Source organism: Anser anser, assembly GCF_964211835.1.
Source record: "Anser anser genome assembly, chromosome: Z".
Taxonomy (NCBI): Eukaryota; Metazoa; Chordata; class Aves; order Anseriformes; family Anatidae; genus Anser; species Anser anser.
The window spans coordinates 52,224,848-52,249,686 of record NC_139723.1 but is presented as its reverse complement, the minus strand read 5'-3'; the positions used below and the strand labels follow the sequence as shown (position 1 = coordinate 52,249,686).

The window sequence follows — 24,839 nt, the reverse complement described above, 5'->3', positions numbered from 1 at the left end:
TATTTTTGCCTGAGAATACTCTAGGAGAACAGTCATGCAAAGCTTCTTAAGGACTAAAGTGCCATTCTAAGCTACTAAACCTCCAGAGAACTCTAGTGAGGTCACTATGTACAGCCATCAGAGTCCTGCTTGAGTAAGCTGGCTTGCTATTATATTCCCAGATACACCTTATACTATGCTACTTTCACAGCAAGGCTTACTGTGAAAGACAAGCTATTGCTTGTTTACGTTGTTTTCAATGAGCATTCCCATAAGTTTTCTTCTTTGTATGCTGTTTCTTTTCCTGAATTGGAAGTGCAAAGTCAGAGCATCTGAGACTGACAAGGAATCTCAAAAACAAATCTCTATCCAGGATTTTTAGTTTCTGTGTGTGGCATTGTATAGTCTTTGAGAAATTAAAACAATAAAAACCAAAAGCAAGGTTTGATCAATCAGTAGTCAACTAGTCTAGTATTGCTTTGCAAGGATTTGATTCAGGATTCTCCTATGTGCAACAAGTGAACTAAGGATAATTTCTTAGAATAGGGGTCCATCTAAAATTTGACATGCAACTTTTTTCTGGGGTTTCATTTTTCATATACACACACATGCACGTATACCTGTATATATTTGCTTAGACCACAATGTATGCGTATATCTATGTGCACATGCATATGTCTATATATGTAGGTTACATGGATAGATTTTGGTAGATATTAACTCTTGTATATTACCTTTAATATATATTAAATGTTTTCTTTGCAGAATTTGGAAACTGATTTAACAGACGCAAGAGAACAAATTAAAGAATTAAACAGTAAATGCAGTAACTTGTTATCTCAGCTAGCTGTGAAACAGGAAGAACTTTCCCAAAAAGAATGTGATATAACCAGGACTAAGTAAGTATTGCATGTTTTCATTAACTTGAACTCTGAATGTTCTCAAAAAGACTGTTGTTCCATTTGTAAAGCATTATCTTGCATTAGAAGTACTTTTGTGCAAAAGTACTTTCATAGCATGCTTTTCCACAAAATGTAAAATTTTTGGAGGTGTTCTAGTAGCTGGCAGTTCATGTGGACTCTCTTTGATAATAGCATTGGGTCAGAGAACAACCAATCTCCACTGCAAGTAACAAAATACCAATACAATCAGTGACACAGACATTCAGCTGGAGAGGCTATCTGACCTAAATTTGGGAAAGTTTTAAGCCTAACTTAAGCTTTTTAATTACAGTAAAATCTGAAAAGTCATCAAGAGTCTATATGCAGGCCTTTTCCAAGGTTCAAAGTGTAGTGATTTAAGCTTTATTAGAAGTCTCACACACCGTGTTCTTACACTGAATCTGGAACATAAGTGCAATATCCTCAAGTTGTAATATCCTCAAGTTGAGGATATTACAAACTGACTTTGCCAAGTCGCTGAACTTAAAATTTCTCAAAATGAATTCTTTGCTATTTATTAGAGAAAAGCCTCTTAGGATTTGTAACAGACAGATATCATTTATAAAACACGTAATTGAAATAAATGCTTTTTTTTGAACGTGAGGTAACAAAAAATACTCCAACACATGTATTTTGAATTGTTTGAGGTCTTTTTCTGTATGTTTATCCATACAAACAAACTTTCAAATTGATGGAGAAGAGTAAACTGCAACTTTAGCAAACTGATTGTATGTGTTTTCCTGTGTGCTCAAATGATTTCTGTCCTATCAGTTTAACTTGCATTGTGATGAATGATCATGTTTTTCCGCATTACTAGTATGTGAGGTATGCTTTACACATTATGTATGTACACATTTGTTCAGTATCATTGTAATTCAATATCTGCTAACCTTTCTTTCAAGGTCAAATTTCAAATATACTTTTTTTTTTTTTGGTGATACAGAATGCTAAAATTGTTCCTTATTTTCCTAAAGTATGTAGATAAACTATTTCTATTGGCTTTTAATTGAAAAGGCGAAGTCTAATTTAAATGAAAGAAAGCAACAACAATAGAATAAAAGAGAAAAAAGCTATGAGGAAAAAAAATTCTTTGGATGAGTCTACTCATCCTAGGTCAGGATCTTGGAACTGTGTTGACTTCATGACTGAAGTGTTTGGTTGTTCCTTGTTTTTTTTTGGTAACTGATATATTTTTTTGCTGTTGTTATCCTTGTTTAAAACTTAGAGTTATAAACATATCGCATTGAATTTTCAGTGTTACATTCATGCTGGCAGAAAAATTCTTCCACAAATAATGTGGAAAATACCCCATCTCCCTTGCCACCTCCCATCAGCCATTTCAAACTTTTGGAGGTGAAAAAGACTTGCAAATCTTTCTCTTTCCTCCCCACTGCTCTGTTTCATCTCTCCCTGTCTGCTGCATGCTTGCCTTCCCCACCCTTCTCTTTTTTGAAAATAGATGAGAAACACAGTCCTAATTAGAAACAAGCTCTGGAGGAGAAAAGTAAGGAAGCTGGCTTCTTTCTTTTGGTATCTTCCTTTGTATGTAGTACAGGAAGATATAGAAAAATATTCTTTCAACTGACACCTCTATAACTTTATAGTACTGTCTGAAATTTGTAGGGCAGATGCTCAGATCAATTGGAAAAGAAATTCTCTAAGGGTCTAGGTGCAAACTGGTCTGGTGCTCTGTTTCTTTTGCCATTTTAATTTCTTGCTCTGTTCTGCATATCTGCCAGTTTGTTAGCAAGATTGTTTTTTCAGTTAAACAGTAACTATGTCTGCTATCACTAGGGGAAATATTTTCTCTAGGAGGCAATTGTCGGTGAATTAACAGGGACTAAAATTTTGCAGTACTCTGGTCCTCACAGGTGTTTTTGAAAGTCTCACCCAGTGTAAATCAAAAGTCTGTCACAGACTTCTGGGGGATGGAAGGTAAATATTCTAAGACCTGTGAACAGCCAGTTTTTACAGAACCCCTCCTCTGCATGGCAGATATCTTCAAAAATCAAGAAGTTGCCACATTTCTTTGATTTTTTTTTTTTCCAAAGCATTCTTGATTCATTGGGTATAGTTTCTAACTCCCAGAGTAGCTGCAAAATGCATTTCATTGTTATATTCTTCATGCTTATCTTCAGTACAGATTTTCTGGATCTGTTTAGAGTCCCTGGTAGCCTTTTCATTTTTATGTTCTTGAAGAATGTTAAATCATGCTGTTCATTTCTGAAAATTAATCCTGTTGCATATTTGTGATTTTTGTTTTAAATTATTCTAAATGTCAGGATTTGGAACTTTGTGCTTACTGCTCAGCACTCACTGGTGGTCTGTGTCTCAGTGGCACAGAGCTCTGGCGGGACTCTGGACATCAAACTGGAAAGGCCTGCTTGACTCAGACTTGTCTGCTGCTGTCACAGGTATCCAGGCAATATTAAACTGTTTGAAGATGTATCAAGCCCTGTTGTAAGAGAAATAAGGATCTCTTTCCTCTATATTTGTACTGGAAGCATGTTCCTGGGATTCTTTTGATCAGTTTCTAGCCTGAATCTATTCCTGACCATTTTACAAGGACTATTTTTTTGGTAACAATATTGCTTGTTTTTATTTTTTCTCCCTTCTGCTCTTGCTGCTTACCTCCATGCTGTAAATTATGAGGCAGTCAGATTTCTACTTGGCCCTTATTTCACTGCTGTGGGATTTTTGGGTTATTCTTTTCTGTGTGCTGTAAACAATTTCATGGTATCTATGCCATTCCCCTGAGAAGCCATAATTCATAGTACCTGTCACTGTATTGTATTTCTAAATTACAGGTAATGGAATCTAGAGATTTTTTGAATTACCCCAAACCTTCTTATATTCCCCTGGTAAGAGGAGTAACTGAGGTTCTCAGAATCCCAGCATTCACCAAAACTGTGGTGATGAAACAAAGCCAACAATGTCACCTAAGGTGGTGGATGAGATGAACTATGTGATGAATGCTATTTGCAATGCAGTTATATAGGTTCTGGAGTGACCATAGCTACTCATTTCGTTTACATCTCTGGGAAACCACGTTTTACTGCAAAACTGTTAGTGTGTATAGTATGTAAGTGTTTTATTTAATATTATCCTCAAAGGATAGGAGAAAACATTACTTCAGTCTTTTCAGATACGAGCACTGGAGCTATCTCTACCCTAAACAATAGTATGAATCTTAAGAATGGTTACTGCCAGGACCAGGTGTCAAATACCTGAGTTTTGCTGCATTCCAGTTTGTACTGTCTTTATGTAGTGTCAACCTATTGGTTGTGGAAGGTCTCTGTCTCTAAAGGAGTCTTAACTTGAAAAGCACAAGGCTGCTCCTTAGGTGATTTCCCTCTTTCTACAAACAAGACTGTTTGAACAACCCGAAGTGCCTCATTTTAAACTAGTACTTGAGTTTTTACACAATGTTAGCATGCGGATGTCTGCAGTGTCTTTCTGCTCTGTCCTTTGGCATTTCTGCTGTTCACTGTCTCTTTCTACTCTTATTTTATTCATTCTTCTACAGTTCTCATTCCTGAACCAAGCATAGCGGTGGCCCATTATTTCTCATTGTGGAGCCACCATTCATGACTAGTTAGCCCTATCAGAGTGAGACTTGTAAATCCTTTAAAATCATCTGAAAGTTGCAGTTGTTTTCTTCAGTAACTCGTAAGCAAAAACCAAACAAACAACAACAACAAAAAACCACAACAGAACAAACAAACAAAACACAATTGTCAATTAGGTCAATATCATAGACTGAAAAGTAATCCTATGAAGGAGTTAAGTATTATTCCATCTTGTCTAAGAGGTAGTCTGTATTTCATCATCATCCTCCAGTTGGTTCAGCCTCCTCCTGAGTTCTCTGTAATCATTTCAGATATCCAAATGGAGGTACACTGGGAGGCAGCCAAACAGCTGAGTTTACATAACAAGTTGAGTGAGCTTTAAGAAACAGTTAAAAGCAAATTAAAAATAAATAAATTTGAAAACAAGAAGAACAAGCAATAGCTAATTATGTGACAGGTCTTACTCAGCACTTCACTTTTCCATGCACTGATATCAGTAGGGATGTCCTCACTGATGGTCCCAGCTAATTATAGGAAATCCAAACTGAACAGTTGTATATCTGTCTCCAGAGGGTTTGTGGTCCTGTTTCACAGAACTCTTCTACTTTGATACAAAGAGCTATTTATGGTTTAATATGTGTATAATTTACCCTTCCCTTTATCCAGAAAAGCTACCTTTATATCAATCCAAAGGATTTCTTCAATATATCAGTTTGAAATATGATGCAAGGCATGCTTTTTTAAAGTTCTGGGTTGTGGGCATATAGGTTGTTCACAGATCTGGTCTACCTAAATTAAAAGTGTTGTTTCTGGTTAGTCAAACGTGGAAATGTAGATTTCTTTTTTCACTTCTAATCTATTTTAAATACATTCCAGTATGTATAGTGGCAGTTGCAATGCCTAACTAGGTAGTTACAAGTTAGTCTTAAAGTCCTTGAATTCTATTTGTACAACAATACTTTGTAAAACAGTTCACAAGAAGATTTCAATCCAGAATTATCTTACGTGAAACTAAAAGTAGTTTATTTATTTAAAAACAATTTCAGTGTGATTTTATTTATGTTTTTACTTTCGGTTAGTGACATCTTGTTTGTTTGTTGTTTTTGTTTTTAATTTAAATAAGTTTATTGGCACATAGTTGCTGTAGTGTTTAGAAGTATTTAAAATATGTTGGATTTCTGAATCAAAGACTTGAATGAGTACCTGTATTTCATTGATAGCGTCTAATGTGTTTGAAAATCATTTGACTATATTGATGAGTTCATACTTCTAAGCAGTTCCTTGTGAACTAAGCTTTGTAAGATCCTTATTATTTCTTTCTTACTCATTGTTCTTTTTCCCCTCCTATTGTTTAATTTTTGTCCAGAGAACATGAAAAATGCCATTCAGAAGGAAACATAGATGTAACTAGTTTAAAAGATTTTGGAGTATGCTTAATTATTTTGAATTGTGCGTGTGTTTCATAAACATGAAGAATAAGTTTTTAATATTGGTCTTTCCTGTAATTAGCTTTATGAAACTCCAGTCAATGTCACATTTTTTGTCAATGTTTTATCTTTCCTATAACTATTGTTCAGTTTTGTGTTCAGCATTTTCTTTTTATTTTAGAATAAATTGTTTGTCTCATCTTTCTTCTCTAGCATTCTAAAAATTCAATTATTTTAGAAGAAGTTTGTGTCTAAAAAATATAGATCAGCAGTTCAAACTCATTTTTCTTTCTGAATCAACAGTTTTCCTTGATTGTTTCCCGATGAAAAGGATTTTAAGATTCTTATGCAATTCCAGAATGCTAATGTTGAAGTAATTGCATAAATATTTGCAATGTTTAAAGCAAAATCTTCCTAGGTTATTGTAATTTTATTTCTGTGGTTGAAATAATATAGTTCTGCTTCTCTATTTTGACTCGTGAAAAACCTGATGTTTTTTCATGGCAGGCTCCTCACTGTGACTTGTAGAGTATAGCTTACTTTCTGTACATTTCTTGGTTTCACATTGTGTAGGTCTTATCATGTTAGATTATAATCTAAAAAAGGCTGTATTTTTCATTTGTTTTGTTTTTGTTTTAATCTCAGTAATACCATTGTTAAATGGAGTTAAATACTACTCAGTGTGCCATGGTGTTTGTGCTTATATTTGTGTGTGTATATCCTACTTGTATATGTATATATAAACAGCCACATACACTTTAAATATTCTACATATAGATGTATATATTTGTGTATATACATATATATGTGTTTGTGAATGTAGGCACATACATTTTCAGTGCCTATTATGACCTTCGTTACATCCAATTTGAAATTTTTCATTATTTCTTCTGTTCCATGTTCACCTGAGAGTATCATTTTACTTAGCAGTTGATATCTTTAACCTACTGCAATGACAGGCAGGCGTCTGTCCTGTGGAGTGCTTAGTAGTTTGGTGATTTGGGTATGCATATTAGTAGATACTTTGATCAGAAATTCATTTTTATCATGTAACTATTTATCTGATTATCATGGTGCTGATTTTGTATGCACTTTTAGAGCACACTCAAAGCAAATTAGTAACAGAGTCAAAAAGAATCCCTAAGAGGCCGAAGCTGGCAGGCAGTTCTGGAGGTTGTGTAGTTCCTCAGCTCCAGTACGTCCGGCCTCCCGCTCCTGCAGGGTCACCTCTAGATGTCTACCCATGATGGTGTCTAGTTGAGTTTGAGCATATCCAAGTGTGGAGACTCCACGGGCTGTCTGAGTAGCCTATTTGTTTTGGACCAGTCTTAGAGTATAAAAACATTTTTCTTATGTTCAATTGGAATGTCACGTTATTGTGGTTTAGCCCCAGCAGGCAGCTCAGCCCCACACAGCCGCTCGCTCACTGTCCCCGGGTGGGATGGGGGAGAGAATCGGAGAGGTGAAAGTGTGAGAACTTGCGGGTTGAGGACAGTTCACCAGGCAAAGGCAAAAGCAAAAAAGCAAAAGTGTGCAAGCAAAGCCAAACCATGAATCCATTCACCACTTCCCACAGCAGGCAGGTGTTCAGCCACTTCCAGGAAAGCAGGGCTCAGCGTGCAGGATGGCTTCTTGGGAAGACAGACGCCATCACTACAAACATCGTCCCCTCCTCTTCCTCCTCCTTTACCCCAGCTGTTATTGCCGAGCATACCATCCCATCGTATGGGACATGCGTGTGGCCCAGCCTGGGCCAGCTGTCCTGGCTGTGTCCCCCCCCAGCTCCTGGAGCACCCCCAGGCTCCTCACTGTCAGGGCAGCACGAGGAGCTGAAAAGGCCTTGGCTCTGTGTGAGCACTGCTCTGCAACAAGTAAACATTGGTGTGATATCACCACTATTTTCATTACAAATCCAAACCACAGCATCATATGAGCCTCTACAGAGAAAATTAACTCTATCCCAGCCAAAACCATGATATGTATTTTTAATTTTTGTTCATTGCCTCTTTTCTTATTACTGTACACTGCTGGGAAGAGACTATGCATCTTCTTTATAACCTTCCATCAGGTATTCATAAATATTTGTAATATCCTTCTGAGCTTTCTCGTCTCCAAGCTGAACAGTCTCAGCTTTTCTCAGCCTCTTCTTGTAGGGCAGATGCTCCAAACCTTTTATCATCTCTGTGGCCTTTCACTGGACTTGCTTCAATATTTCCATGTCTCTTACACTCAGGAGTCCAGGTGTGTCTCACCAGTTCTGGACAGAAAGTCACCTCTCTGAGCCTGCTGGCAGTGCTTTTATCAGTTCAGCTTGGGATGCTGTTAGTCTTTTTTGCCACAAGAGCACATTGCTGACTCATGGTCTACTTTAGGATCCCCAGGGAATTTTCTACCAAGCAATAGCTTTCCAGCTGTTCAGGTCCCTAGCCTGTGCATGTGGGTGGGTTTATTCCTCCCCAGGCAGAGTAATTTGCAATTCCCTTTGCTGAACTTTATAAGGTTCCTGTTGGCCTATTTGTCCAGCCTCTCACAATCCCTCCAAATGGCAGCACAACCAACCATGTGGTGCAACAACCACTCCTGCCAGCTTTGTCACCTGCAAATTATAGGGTGCACTCAGTCCCATTGTCTAGGTCATTAACCATGATGTTAAACAGTACTTGCCCCCTTGTTGGTGCTTGGGGTACTCCATTAGTGCGTGGCCTTCACCTCTACTTTGTGTAACTGATCACAACACTTTGAGCTCAGTAGTTTGTCTGGATGTGAATCCACCTTACTGCTCACTTACCTAGCTTATCCCTCATCAGTCTGTCCACCAACATTTTATAGGTTACAGGGTCAAAATCTTTCCTGGAATCAAGATAAAAATCATAGAATCATAGAATATCCCAAGTTGCAAGGGACCCATAAGGATCATCGAGTCCATCTCCTGGCACCACACAGGTCTACCCAAAATTTTAGACCATGTGATTAGGTGCACAGTCTTCACAACGCTTCTTAAATTCAGACAGGCTTGGTGCAGTGACTACTTCTCTGGGGAGCCTGTTCCAGCGTGCGACCACCCTCTCGGTGAAGAACCTTTTCTTGATGTCTAGCCTAAACCTCCCCTGCCTCAGCTTGACAACATTAATCACTAAAATCATCCATTGTTCTCCCCTTGTCCACTGAGCAAGTCATCAGAGAAGTCTGTCAGGTCAGTTGAGCATCATTTCCCATTTATAACTTCTTGCTGACTGCTCCCAGTGACGTTCTTGTCCTTTATATGCTCCATCACCTTCCCAGAAACTGAGGTGAGTCTGAGCACTCTAGTTTCCCAAATCCTTCTTGAAGGTAGGAGTGACATGCTTTCTTCAAGTCCTCAGTAACTTCACCTGTTGACCATTCAAAGATAATTGAGCCTCTTTGTGCACTAGTAAGTGCATTGCGTAAGTCCCCGTGGGCAGTATGGCTTGTTTGTTTAAATATTCTCTAACCCAGTCCTTCTTCACTGAAAGTAAGTCTTCCTTGGTTTAGACCTTTCCATGTGTCACAGCCACCTAGGATTACTGGAGTCAAGTGTTACCTTAAAAGAGTAGAAGAAGGTGTTGAGTACTTCAGCCTTTCCCATATGCTCTGCTGCTAGAATCCCTGCAGCTTTCAGTAGTGAGCCTACTTTATCCCTCGTCTTACGAAAGCCTCCTGTCGCTCTTTAAGTCCCTCACCATGTTCAACACCAGACAGATTTTGGCTTTACTAACCCCATACCTGCATGCTTGGACACCTTTAAATTCCTCCTGGTCTCCTGTCCCCTCCTTCTATATGTTGTATCCTTTCTTTTACATTTGAATGTAGTCAGAGGAGGTCCTTGTTCAGCCGTGCAAGCTTTCTGCCTTGTTCACCCATGCAAGCTTTCTGCCACCTGTGCTTATCGTACCCCTCATTGGAAAGGACCATTGTTGAGCTGTGAGGAGGTGATCCTTGAAAATTGACCAACACTTCGGGATTCTTCTCTCTAGGCCGATATTACATATTAATACAAATAGGTCCCTGCAAAGACCCAAGTATACTCGTGAAATCTGGGGTTGTGGTCCTGCTTTTTAGCATACTCCCTTCTCCCGGGATCCTGAACTTCATCATCTCATGGTTGTTGCAGAGACGGCTGCTCCCAACCTTTATATCTCTGACCAGTTCTTCCATGTTTGTAAGTATAGATTCCAGGAAAGTGTCTCCCCACCATCAGCCTGTGGCAAAAAATTGTCATCAATCCACTCCAGAAACCTGCTGGATGGCTTGTTTTCTCTTGTGTTGTCCCTACAGCATATACTGGAGAGCTTCAAGTCTCCCATGAAGACCAGGGCCTGTGCACATTAATCAGCCAGTTTTCTGAAGAGGGCTTCATTCTCTTTCTTAATCATGCAGAATCAGGAAGCAGCCACCGTGTCATCCACATTGATCTTTCCTACAAATCCTGACCCACAAGTTCTCACCTGTTTTTTTGCCCATACTTGGCAGAGCTCTGTTCATTCACACTGCTCTCTCACATAAAGGGTGATTTCTTGCCATCCCAGACTGTCCTTAAAAAAAACTGGATTACTGACATGCATGGGTACAGGGTATGTAAGTTATCTCATTTTGTCTCAGTGCTCGCAGTGAGACCTGTAACAGCAGGCAGGTCTCTGATTCCTCATGTCTTCCTCTGTGGGGAAAAGCTGTGCACATTGGAGCAGCTGCTTTAGATGGGTGCCCAGTGGTGCTGGTTCCCCAGGAAGACATTAGGCGCCTCCCACATACAGTTGTCCTGTCAGCACTCCCTTATTTATGTGCATATGCTTGAGGTGGTCCCCAGTGAGCCTTGTATTGCTCATCACAAGGTCTTTCCTATCCATGTCACTCTGCACCCCGCAGCTTGCCAAGCTGGGCCATGGGTCCCTTGCTTGTTAGTTGCTTATCATCTCTAAACGTTTCTAGTTTAAAGCTCTCCTTACCAAGCTGGTCTGTCATCAAAGGTGCTTCACTGTGTGAATTTATTTGTGTTACACCATTGGTGCTGAATTCCTGGTTAGATTGTGCATCGTTTTCTCATCCCTGTATAAAAATGAAATTAAAGGAAGTTCCCATTGTGGATTTACGATGTAAAAATATTACCTCATTCAATGAATAGGACAAAGCAGTTGTAATGTGCAATTGCAAATTAAATACAGTGGTCATGTATTTTTGTGTTTAGAGAACTTTCCAGATGGCAACTGTTTTGGTTTGTATAACCTTTTACTCAAAACAAACATAAAAAAAAAACCACACAAAAATAAACAACAAAAACATTAAAAAAAACAACACCCCTAGCAAGTTAGGGTACGTGTACGGAGGAGCAAGGTTTGGTTTGATTCATTGTAATGCAGAGTAATGGACCTGTGAGCGAGTTCCCTTACATTTCGTAGTCCTTGAATTTAACATGAGCGAAGCAGCTGTGCTCTGAATGTGCGGCAGTTCTTGGATGGCTGCAAGGTTTAGCTCCCCCACAACCCCTCCTGTTTCGGATATGACTCAAAGCCTGATGAAGTCAACAGAAAGATTCCCATTGACCTTAATACACTTCATGGGCTGGCCATTAGAGAACACATAATACTGTGCAGTCTCAGGTGACAGACACAGATAACTGCATTGATGTTTGCATACAAATTAAAGAGCAGCAATGTAGCAGAGAGGTCTTTGCAATGGCTACTACCAACATTTCCAGCAGTATCTGAGGATTCAACATTATCACATTTTCTTCCCTTCCACAACGAAATAAAGATCTGATTGGAGAACCTGTGCAAAATTAACAAAGTCTCTGTTTTGACTGCAGTGCAAAATTGTGTCATTTTCTAGTATATGCTCACAGTCTGGGAGATAATACTGAAGTGCTTGGTTGGAAGCCTGATGTACAGGGTGTTGGGAAGTGCTAATATACCACTGTATTCCCAGTCCTGTTGCTGTGTTTGTGAACAGAATTAAATTAGTACATGTGCAGTTGTACTTCCATTTTGTAACATAAAGACTCCGTGCTACATCTCTACCCTTATTATTTTTGAGGTGCTACTTTAAATGTCATTGAAAATAGTAGGACTTAAATACTGTAAAGTAAGCATGCCTATAAGTATTCTCTTGTATTGTCTTATTGACAGACATTTTTAACAGTGCATTTGTTTTATAACATTAAGGTGTCTGACTGTGCTATTGTGGTACATTTAATTTCAATTTTTATGTAATTATTCAGGTGATATACTACTTAGTGAAGTGTTAACATATTGAATAGTGGGATGAGTCTTAAGAAATAAAATTCTCCTTGCTATCAGTGTTTTATTTTGAAAGTTCTTTTAAAATGGTTAGTTTGTCATTCTGAGATTTCTCAGAAAAGCACATGAAAGTTGTTTTTTCTGCTTATCTTTTGTACAATAATTTTTGTCTGGACATATCCAACAGTATTATAAAAATGTAACAATAATTTTTGTTGTTAATGATAATTGTAGGCGCAGAGAAGTCATGTATGTGTTGGAGGTCAGTGAGAAAATTCTTTGAGGATATTAGGGAGAAAATTAGTTGGAGGGATGAACTTACATCAGTATCTGTACTTAACACTACTCTGGAATGTGATTGTGAATTAAACAGGATTAAGTAGAAAAAAATATATAAAAAAAATGGAGTTGGCTGAAGTTTTGACACATGCTACAGCAAATATTCCAAGTTTTTAATGATCATTCATAGTAACAGTTCTTCAGGTCTTCACTTCTGCTTTAATTTATAAGATCTGTTTCAGTACAATAAAATTCTCAAGCAGAGTTATTTTACTAGATCCAGCTTCTTATTGCACTACAACACAATTCCTATTATTATGTTTATAGAGCTTTAATTGTTATGTTATGCGGTACACACCAAACTCTTATTTTGCATATGATTATTGCAATATGCTGTATCTACAGTCAGAAATTAATCTGTCAGAAGACATACTTCATGTGTCCAAGGAGTAGACGCATTTCAGAAAAGAGAATTGCTTTACACACATACAAGCTAAGATAAGCTTTTATCTTTTCTTCTTATTGTTTTAATTAAAAACAACAACAAGAAAAAGAAAACTTTCTTTACAGTCCATGTGTTCTAAATATTTTACATTTTGACACTTAACAGCTAAAGAGTTAACTGAATATTGATTAGAAAGTGTTGATGCAGTAATGAAAATCCATTTATTTCAGAGCAGTTAGAACATTAGAAGGAAATTGAAAGACATTCCATTCTGAAACTTAACTGTTTTGTAGATATTTCACAAAAGTATGTGATAAATATTTTATATATATCTTCTATTGTTTATAAGGCAATTGACAGAAAAATAAATGAAAATAGGAAGCTCGTTATCTACAATAAAATTATTTGAACACAATTGTTTAACAGAGGTCATTGTTATTCTTTTCTTAATTTCTCTTTATTGCTTGCTTTGCACAGGAAGGAGTTACAGGAGCTGCAGAATCTTTACAGACAAAACATGACACATACAGCACAGCAGGCTGAGCTGATACAGCAGCTTCAGGCTCTTAATACTGATACACAAAAAGTACTGAAGGACCAAGAGGATGCGCACACAGCTGAAACAATGTCGTACCAAAAAGTATGCCTGCCTCTTTTATGATCACAGGGTTCATATAACTGTCCCTCCAGTATCAATGAACAGAGTAATCAAAGCACTGCGTAGTGTTGTATACGTTGAATCTCTGGATCCTTGTTACCAAAATATGGTTGGCAGAGTAACAGTGTTTTTTGGCCTAATTATATCCCAGCATATATGGCCTCTTGCTTATCTTGAATTAATGAACCTTAAAGATTTACTTAAGGAAAGGAGGAAAAATAGAAGTCTGAGGAAAAATAGAAGTGAATTACTACACATACCAAATCTATATAACTTTGTGTTGTCTATATTTTTCTTCTTCCTCTTTAGAGGTTTCATTTGATAAATTTGTTGTTGGTAAGTTAGGAGAAGAAATTCCTTCCATCATTAAATTGTGTATTTGTGTGAATCTCTGTCAGTTTTACTAGTTTAAGCGTTTGGTGTCTTTTTTTGTTTTTTTGTTGGTTTTTTTTTGCCAAAATGCAAAAACTTCATGAATCAAAAATAATTTGAAACAAATGTTACTGTGACAGCTTTTTAGGTGGATAACTAATTGACAAAATCACAGCTATATTTAACATTTAAGGGACAGATTTCACATTTTTGATGAATAAATGATAATCCTAAAGAGTTGACACACGTATACTACCCAGAATTTCTTGCGTTGTGTGTGACAAATGTGATTGGGATGTGTTTTTCAGTCTGTAAGAAATACAGGAGATAATGTTTCTAAAAAGGAAAGAAACCTGAGAAGAAGACATATACAACTTTCATGTACTTCCCACCAATTTTGGAACTGTTTTCTCAAACTGTATTCGAGCAGTGCTTTTCCAAAAAGCAGGTGTTTCCCTTCTTCATCTAACCTACGGTATATAGTGCGTGCTGAAATTCTGAAGATGGGCATAAGTCAAGCCAGCATCAGTACCGGAGTTCTAAAGACACGTTTGGTTAATATTTTATGGCACTTTATGCTCAGCACATTCTCGTGTACATAAATGTGCAAAAGTATGGTGTACAGTTAGATACATAATACTGCACTGGACTTTCAGTTTCTAGACATTGCTTTCTGTTCACTGTAATAGTAGCCCAACCAAGCTACAAGTAGGTTTCTGTCAGAGTTATTCTGCACATGTACAGGGCAGGAGGAGTTCTGTCAATCTGGGGCAAGACAAAGTAAATTATGGATTTATTTTTTTTAAGATACAGAATTTTAGGTATCAGGTATTGCTATTTCTTTCTTTTTTCATCCTCCAGTCAATGCTTCTGTGGCTGTTAAAATGGATCCTTTGAAGAGTCACTCAAAAAAAAATTGACATAAGTGAAGATAATATAAACTCTCTTCATCAATGTTTATAAGGCTTAGAAGTGTTCTTCTGAGACTAGTTCTGCAACATATAAGGGAAAAAACATTCGGATTTTCTTGAGACAGCTTTAAAACATGACAAAACCTTTTATAAAAAGTTAAATTTACCCTGCAAAGTAGTGATTTTGCCAGCATATTTTATTTCATAAAAAAAGATAAGTTACTTTTGTATTACGGAAAATTGATGGTATGCTTGCACAGTTGTTTGGGCAAGCCTCTTCTAAATTAGGCTTGATTCACAATCCATGACTGCTTCAGAAATCTGGTTCAGAGTTCTTGGTCTGTCTTAGCAGAACTTAAGAGTTCAGCTTACTTGGTGATGCAACAAGAACAAGAATACTGTAGCTTTGCTGATAAGGCAAGGACTTCAACTCATAACATGACCCTGAAATTTACAGTTTTGAAGGTGTAGAATTCAAATTTTTTTTCCAACATAGAGGAGTAAGGTTTACATCCAGAAAAAGACAACCCAACTATTTTGACAATTGACTGTTCTGGAACTGATAAACCGTCTTTTAGCATTTCTGAAAACATCTAGGTGTTTTACACCTGGAAGAAATGCGCTCTTTTTGTTTTTTATAAAAATACGCACAAGAAAGTAAGTTTCTTAAGTCAGATAGATCTTCTAAAGCATTTGGTAAATTGAGGCAGGAGATCTTTGGAGGGGAAAACGAAGAGTTCTCTTATAGGATATTCTATACTTTTGATTAGTAAACTGTATAAAATAACAAACTGTAATTGCTTCAAAGGAACATGTAGTTCCCAAATCATAAGTTCTGAAGTCACAGCAGGCCTTTGGAAAACTCAGCATCTATAAAAATAATACAAATGCCTGTTTTTTCCTTGAATGAGAGACGCAAACTATTGCAGACAAATTTGTTTGTCTTCCATGCGTTAATAATATGCTGGCTGCAACAGCTAGATAAGGACGTGTCAGCTATTCCATAGACATATTCACAGAGGAATATTTTCCAACTGCTCCAAATGGCATTGAGCCTATCAGTGTGTGCATCCTATGATATATTGTCCCTTACAGCAAGATCAATGACCTCTCTGTTAGTGGTCAGATAGGCAGTATATGCTATAGCTCAGGCAGCGTGGCTGGCTGACATACTCCAAGTTCATTGTAACAGTCTACTGTTAGGAAGAACTGCTCTCTGCACTGATGTTAATGTGTAGTATGAAACAGTAGACTAAGTAAAGAAAATACCTGTCTGTTACATCAGATCAGGGTTGTGAACTTGCACTGGATTACGTGTAAATCCATTGTGGAGCACAATTCTCTTCCAAGTCTAGCTATAGTGGGCAGCGTACATATGTGAAGATCTGTAATCCATTTTGTCAAGTTGCATTGACTTGACATACAGCTACCTTTTCCTTTTTTTTTTTTTTTTAAATACAAATTTTAAGGATGCTGTGTTCTGCAATAACTCTTATATGTTAGAGCATTTCTGGAAACAAATTGATATCTATTTCATATTGCAGCTGTAGTTCTCATTCTCAAGGATAGGGAATATTTTTCTAAAATGTATAGCATCTGTTTTAGTGGTCCCAAATACTCCAGGGACTTCATTCCTGTGCTGGATTTAATGAGACTCAATAGATTTGTCCTCACCGACAATTTCAAGGTGGAGAGACTTCAATCAATACTAGGGATAATAAGACAAGAAGAGATTCTGAACTCCTTAGCCAGCTTATTACAGTTTTCTGAAATTTACAATTTAGGGCCTTTGTTTGTATAATGCAGTGCTTTCTCTTGATCTGATGTGGCCTTTAGGTTCTTTGTTAATCATACTGATTAAAATTCTCTTAGTGGAAGGCCCTTTTAGTGAGATGGTAATATCATTATTTGTCTTTCAATAGGAAATAATAATTAGTGTCCTGAAACAACAGATAGAGAATACTGTGGATAGTGGTACACTAGATGTGTGTGATGAAGAAAGGCATTGCTCAATAGTTAGATTCTTGGCATAATTAGAAAACAAAATAAGATTTTTCAGTTGTGAGGCATTGCAAAATTTGCATCAAGTGCAGCATAAAATAGGTGAAAAATAGTACAGCATCAGATGCATTTTCAGATGTTGTGGTTAATTTTGTGCCTGCTGCTGCCATTCCAAGTCCTTTTCATGGTGTTCACATGTAGAGATAGTTTGCTTTCCTTCAAGTCTGAGAAAGTGTAATCAGAATGTCAAGTTACTGGCTTTTCTGTCTTAAGATTAAATTTCATCACTGCCAATCTTCTCTGGGACCACAAGAACAACAGTTAAGCATAGTTAAAAATCACATATACCTGCTTATTTGTATGCATTTTTTTTTAGCATTGAATCCAAAAAATTAAAACGTTTATAAATGTTAGTAATAACACGGGTTCTTCCTCAAGTTGGAATGAAATACACATGTTCTCTCACACCGGGTAAGAACTGAAAGAAACTAGCTATCCAGTCAAGCCTACCAAAGTCCACAACATTAATAAGTGAATTGGTGTTTTTGTAGTCCACTTTGTTGATGAAAGCTCTGAGAAACTCATATCTTTATTGAAGATTAACTTGCACTTTAGTTCATGCTGCGACAATATTTTCTATTGTTGGGAGATGTGTTAATTAGGTTATTCTGTTTATATCTTCTATATCAAATTCCACCACAGTTGTTCTCACACTAGCAAGCAGATTTTGGGTGCGCCTGTAGGTTAAAAGTAAAGAAGTGTGTAGACTGTGGCTCTCTCAGGGTGATGTTAAACTCTGCACTCACAGGTGATGATTTTCATGTTTGAAAAATCCTGTGCTGAGATTCTTAGTGTGCTTTAGTTCCTCTGGTTATTTCTGTAGACTGTTGCTTGTAGAATGCTTTTTTTAAAAAAAAAAAAAAGTAAAGAGTCTATAATTCTGTCACCAATGTTTTCAAACCATTATTTTAATATTTCTGACGATACAGTATTTTTTTACATTATGTAAAACATAGATTGAAGACATTTTGTGAACTGGTGAGACAGTGCAAGAAGAGATGTATGTCAAAAAAGGAAGGAAAAATTTTAAGGTTAAACTTAAGTATTTTTGTTAGTAATACCTACTATGATCTGATTTAGAATGAACAGATTTAAATGTTTCTGAATTTTATGTGTAATCAGGTTGGTAATGGTTGTGTAGTCACAATGGGGGATTTTAAACTACCATTTGCAGTAAGAATTATTAACATTTTTCTTCATTAACCAAGGCTGGTATTCTTTACAAGCCCGCCGAATGTCCTCTGCCAGCACAGTCTATGCAAAGAAGATAGCTTACATCTCTACGGGTGGCATCGCATGGCATGGCATACATACCTCTTTGGTCAGCTTAGGTCGGCTGCCCCAGCTGCGTCCCCTTCCCACCTCTTGCCCACCGCAGCCTGCTGACTTTTGGAGGATGTTGTAGGGCCACCCTTGGTGCTGCGCCCGCACAGCTCAGCAGTAACCCAAACGTTGGTGTGGCATCTGGGCTGCTTGAGCTGCACACGCAGGGCAGGGGCTGCTGGGCGGAAAATGGGCTCCATCCCAGCCGGAGGCAGTACAGTGTAGTGAATGTGCAGTCTGTAGTCTGGAGTGCCTCTTCAGTTTCATCCTAGAGCTTCTCCAGCTGATTTTTGTCCTTGTTCTTCTCAAATTCTCGTAAGCAGCGTGATCTTGTAACATGAATTTCTGTGACAGCGTTATTAGTTCCCCTTATAGCTTTATGGTAACTCAGTTTAGACTTTCTTTCCATTTGTTTCTTTACTGTATGTCTAGTGTTACTGTATGTTTGCATTCATTTGCTCTGGTCTCTGCAGTGATACACAGTTCTTTAGGGGTGAGCACTTAGGCAAGCATTTAATGTAGGTTAAATTTTATATATTGTTTTTATGTTTATTTATTGTTTTATATCATTGGTTATGGTTGCATTTTAATGAGTGGCTCTACACTAGTGTTTTAGATCCTCACAGAAGTATGGTTTTGAAGGAGATCTCTCAGCTGTCCCCACTTCCTGTGCTTGTGTTGATACCATAGAAAAGTCCATGAAAGCATTAACTAAATTCCTTTTGGATTAAACAGAACCGCAAAATGTGTTCCAGCTGTTAATTGGCTTCAGTATGCAGGACCACTCTAAACCTAGTTTAAAATAAATCCCGCACACTTATGTAATGTGAGTGTTGGATATTTGTGTCAACTGTTTCACTTTTTTTTTTTTCCAATTGCACTACGATTCTAATATACAGTCTAATAGATAACATAGGCTAATTACCTAGTTTTATTAGCTTTTATTGGTATTCCTCAGCGTTTCTTGGCCTTAATTTTGCCTTCACACATATTTAACATATGCCAGTGCTTTACCTCATCCCACCATTCCAGACTGTTAAAATTTTTTATCAATTTTTGGGCAGGCTTTAGAGTCCTGCCTTTTGGTTATCCTGGAAGTTCTAGCTTTGGTCTGCCATTTTTAGATGATCAGCTGACACTAAACATACCTATTCTTGTAATGAAGTTTCGTGTTTTAAGTAGCTCTTCAGATATCTATCAAAAACTGTTTTCTGGTAAAATCAGTTAAATCCATATAGGAAATTTTGGGGAAGCTGAGAAATAGGGGATACTTTTATTTTTATACTTCAGCTAAGTTACTCTTCCTTCCTGTCTGATAAATAAAGCTCTTGTGTCATATAGACTAAATGTATTGCAGTGTACTGGCTTCAGATACTTTTAATCTTTCTTTATTTGCTTTTAAGTACCTTTACGTATAACAGTCTGTGTTGCCTGTCAAAGAAAGGACAGCTTTAAGGCATTATAAAGAGATACTCAAAATACAGTCTCTGCAACAGTTTTTGCAGAACAAAGTCTTGTGTTACTGGTGGCTGTTGCCTTTTTTCTATCTACCAAATTTCACAGTATGTATATGGAGTGTATGTATGTATAAAGAATGATTTAAAATCTTTTCCTTTTTCTTTCTGTCCTGTAAACATAAATATTTTTTTTCTCTCATATTGGCGATTAAACAATTTCCTGGTCAAATCTCACATCTTACTAACATCCATGCAAGATATAACCACTCACTTATGTATAGTCAAGAATTCACACCTCTTTTCTATGAAGATGTATAGTTCTGAGATAAATAATTTATAACATTTTTTGTCTTTCTTTTGTATTTTCTACTCAGTATTCTCTCTCTGTAGTCCTCTGATATCCATATTACATCTTTTCTCTCTACACCTAATCTTTTGTGTCTTTATTAATGGTAGATCTATTTTACCATGTTATTCAATTTTGTATGTTCTGGATTGTGCTTACAGCAGTGTGACTAAATGTGGTATTTCTTCTAAACCAGCTGAAAAATGAGCAGAAAATACCAGCATAATCCCATATAAACTTAAAGTATGTATGCAATCCAGAAAACAGTTTTCATGGCAATAAATGAAAAGATACAGAGCCAAACTGAAATCTGGATGTTGTTCTAGTTATCTCTGGACAGTAGATAAAACTATTTATTTTCATACAGATAATTTTAATTTTGAAATTTCCTGATGTTAAATATTCTTTCTTAATCTCAGTCCTGAAAACTAACACATTGATGTTTGGGAAAAAAAAAAAAAAAAGGTAAAAAGATGAATTCTATGAATTTGTTTCTTGCACACTAGCTTTTAGCTAGTTTTATACTTCAAATATGTGTGTTCTGTAATTGTTGTTTTCAAGCTAGAAAGGTTGGAAAAGTTTATGCAAATAGAAAGACATGCTATTTGTCTTGTCCTGACAAATGCTTACTACCAAAAATACCCATTAGCTACATTAGAGAAGGTGGCTGCCAGCTAAAAAATAGGCATCATATTTTTGATGTTCTCCATTCATCTTACTAGGATGCTACCTTTCAGATACTATAATTATGACCACTTAAGTGCTGCTAGTCATAAAACCAGCAAATTGTCATACCGGTATGATCTAGCTAATGAGCTTATATAGTTATAGCTGGAAGTAACTGTGCCTTGACGTTCCATTCATTTGGAAGGACATTATCTAAAAATGCGTGTTTTTGGTAAATTACCTGTTTATTTGCTGTGAAATACTTACTGATTTCCATAAACAATTGGCTAATCATGAACTTGAATTTTCAGAGGTGATGTAAGCTCTCTTAACTATATAAGAAAGATTCAGTAGGCACAGAAATTTCAATGTAAAATTTTAATTTTTAAGACTCAAGAGTCAAAGTATCAATATATCTGGACATAGAATTAATTTCACCTAGCCAACATAATTTCTAATCTGTTTTGGGAATAGAAAAGCAGTAAGTACCTTGTCCTATGTGGATTTTGAAATCCTTGGGTGTAGAAAATTATAGGAAGAAAGAAAGGAAGGGGCTTTATTGTTTGCAATATCTCCTGCAAAGTGATAGGTAGACAAGTTCCAAACTAAAAAGTTGTGATTCTTTTTCTGAAGGCTTTAAATTCTAAGCAATGTAAGCAGATGAAGCAGAGAAAGAAGCATATCATTTAAGTAAATTTAACTAAAGCTGCCAAGACAGTAAAGAGTAACTTTTTTACATTTTTTTAAATGTCTATCAGATAAACATTATCAAGATTCTGAATTTCTAATTTTCATACTTAATTACTTTCTTTTGGGAGGAATGGCAGTAATGGGCCTTCTAAAGAAAACTGTCAGCTGCAGAAGTACATGACTTGCACGGATTATTTCATGGTAGAATAAATAGTCAGAGGGAAAGTTGTTTATTTGGAGAAACAAGGGTAATCAAAGGAATGTTTGGACTGCAGTGTTTGAGTAGTAAAGCTATAGAGTCAAGTATTTCCTTCAGAATCTGAACTGTTGTTTGTTGAGCTACAGGTTTATTTTTCAAGCTGACTTGTATTTTTTTTAATAAAAATTTGATTTTGTTTTAAAAGTTCTCAGATCTTTATAATAGAACGGTAAAAGTGGAGAGATGGAATAGCTGTTCCCTTACTCTTGCAGAATAAGTTATTCTCAGCTATATGGCACATGCTGCTAGTTATTACTTAGGTGGAGTTCTAGAAATTCTTAGTGGATATGGAATCTCTTATAAAATAACTGCAGAATATGTATTATATTCTGCTTCCAGCGAGAGAACAGTTGAACAGCCAGGGAACCTTCTAATATCATCTTTGGATTTTATAACTAATGTCCAAAAAATTCCAAGGGATAATTATTTAATCAACTATTTTACACTTACACAAATTGCAGGAGGCATTAGTGGATTCACTGTATTGCTACCCAAGCTATATTTAAAATGTTAGTTAAAAGAATCAAGTTATTCTATACCAGACATGGATGGTGTTTTGTATTCTCAATCCTTTAATGCCATTCCCTGTAATGATCCTTTTTTTTTCCCCAATTCTCAATAAGTGATTTTTTCCTTTTTTTTTTCTCTCTGTATTTTATAGTTTTATATAACCTATTAAAAATTGATTTTTAGGTATTCATTTATGTGCATAAATGCCATAAAAAAGCAGTTGAAACATAACATTCTGATATAAGTTGTGCATGTCTAGAAAAACTTGTTTCAAACTTAGTTTCAGGGTTTGTCACAATCACTGTTTTCCAACATACAGAGGTTGCTAGGATTCAGGAGGACAAGAAATGTGAAATAATTGTCAAAAGTGAGGGTGATCTTTGCAGCCAAGTTGCTTAAATTATACTTCCTCTTGTCCTGTGTCTGCCTTCACTGATGCTATTTTTAATTGTTTTTTTTTTTTCTCTTTCCCCCTCTCATAGCTTTATAATGACTTGACTTTATGTTTTGAAACTGCTAAAACAAGTGAAATTCAACTGCAGCAAAGCTGTGCCTCTCTTCAGGAGCAGTTAGTTGGAAAAGATCAGAAGATTTGTCAGTTACAGCAACAACTTCAGCAGGCTCATGATGCTTTAAATGTACAACACCAGGATTCTTCTCATGAATTACAGGTGAGACCATTTTTAGAATACTACAAGTTGTTTCTTCTTGTTTTAAATTAATCTTCTGGGCGAGGCAGTTTTAGAGGAAATTGAAGAGTTTTTTTGTTTTAATGAAAAAATATGCAGTTGTGCTGCTGCAGTAGTGTGACTTTCTGCTGTTGCTAATAGAGGGTACTTTGCAATTAATTTGTATCTCTCCTTGAAAATAAACTGAGTAACAGTGTCAGTATTCAATCAGACTCTTATTTATGTGCTCTAACAAAGCTAAAAAAAAAGACACCAAAAATAAAACCAAAATGATTTTGTTTCTGAAAAAAAAAGTGAAGTTTTTGCATTTTCTCTGTGGAGATGTAATATATTGGACTTGGTTTGTTCTGTTTTTCCTGAACATGAAACTAAACTTTAGATCATAAATCTAAAGAAAGTATTATGGTGGAAAGACAGACTTGTCTAAAAATTGCTAAGCTTTCAGGTACCATTTGGAACTATTATAATAAATCCTTCACTTCCACTAACAGGCTTCCAAGTTCCCAAACGTGCCAGATCTTATGTGTATACCCCTGACATTTTCCAAAGGCCAATTTATGACTTAAACTGAATTTAAAAAGAAATAATGTCACCAGCAGGACTAGGGAAATGATTGTCCCTTTGTACGCAGCACTGATGAGACCACACCTCGAGTCCTGTGTTCAGTTTTGAGCCCCTCGCTATAAGGATATCGAGTTGCTGGAATTCATTCAGAGAAGAACAAAGCTTGTGAAGGGATTAGGAAGCGCGTGTTATGAGGAGCAACTCAGGAAACCGGGGTTGTTTGGTCTGGAGGAGGCTAATTTGTAACTAAAATAAAAATTTTATTTTAGAAAGATTTGCATGAGAAACACTTAAATACATAAACAAGGTATTTTAAGGCAGACTCCATCCAGTGTTACCGTGCAAAAATTCTGTGACTTACTAGTCTTCTAACATCAGTATTTTAGTGTTTTCAGTTTATTAAGCTTACATCACACAGTCTTTAAAATACTGATTTGGATTGGAATACAAGTGGTAAAAAATCGCATGGAGAGAGAAACTCCCATTTCTTTCAGTTGTTTAGAGTTGTGTGTTGAGTTGTTTAGCTTTTATCCAGCATACTTTGTATTGCAATATGAATGTTTAAAGTCCACATGAGAGGCTTAGTTTTCTATTTCATGTTACTAGTGCAGTATGGCAAGAGGCAGATATCTTGTTCCAAGTGTGGTGCTGTAAATTTTGTTTTATGGATTAGGAACATTTCAGTAACAAAAGCTAATTCCTTACAAAATGCTTTTAATGTTACACTTGTTTAGGCTTTCCTGTTAAGAAAATTTACCCATTTAGTTTAGTTGCATAACAAGTTTCTCAGTCTTGCACCCCCTATGAGTCAAAGCTTGCCACAACATATCTTTCAGTTTTTAGAAAAATTCGATTAATTATGCATTAATTTCAGGTGATCACAAAAATCTCAAAACACACAAATACTTGCTTACAAGTAGGCAACATATGGCCAGCAGGTCAAGAGAGGTGGTTCTTCCCCTCTGTTCTGCATTGATGAGGCCACATCTCGAGTACTGTGTCCAGTTCTGGGCCCCCCAGTATGTGTCCAGTATGGGCATACTGGACAGAGTGCAATGGCAGGCCACCAAGGCGATCAAGGGTCTGGAGCACCTCTCCTGTGAGGAAAGCTGAGAGAGTTGGTATGTTGGCCTGGCAAAGAGGAAGCTTAGGGGGAATCTTAGCAATGTGTATAAATACCTGAAGAGAGAGTGCACAGAAAATGGAGCCATTCTATTTTAGTGGTGCCCAGTGACAGGATAAGAGACAGTGGGCACAAACTGGAACACTGGAGGTTCCGACTAACCATCAGGAAGCACTTCTTTACTGTACAGATGAGGGAGCACTGCCACAGGTTGCCCAGAGAGGCTGTGGAGTCTCCTTCCTTGGGGGTCTTCAAAAGCCCACGTGATGGTGGTGGTCCTGGACAGCCTGCTCAGGGTCTCCCTGCTTGACCAGGGGCT

At 36.9% G+C, this 24,839-nt stretch overlaps 1 protein-coding gene across 6 annotated transcripts in view; it reads left to right on the top strand.

Moving 5' to 3' along the window:
• Positions 1–24,839, top strand: part of CNTLN (centlein) — a 207,505-nt gene that overhangs the window by 57,528 nt on the left and 125,138 nt on the right. For all 6 annotated transcript variants that reach the window (XM_083818992.1, XM_083818994.1, XM_083818991.1 and 3 more), the window contains 3 exons: positions 745–878; positions 13,369–13,531; positions 22,627–22,815. In XM_083818992.1, coding sequence (XP_083675118.1) covers positions 745–878; positions 13,369–13,531; positions 22,627–22,815 — 486 coding nt within the window. The remainder of the gene's footprint in view (positions 1–744; positions 879–13,368; positions 13,532–22,626; positions 22,816–24,839) is intronic.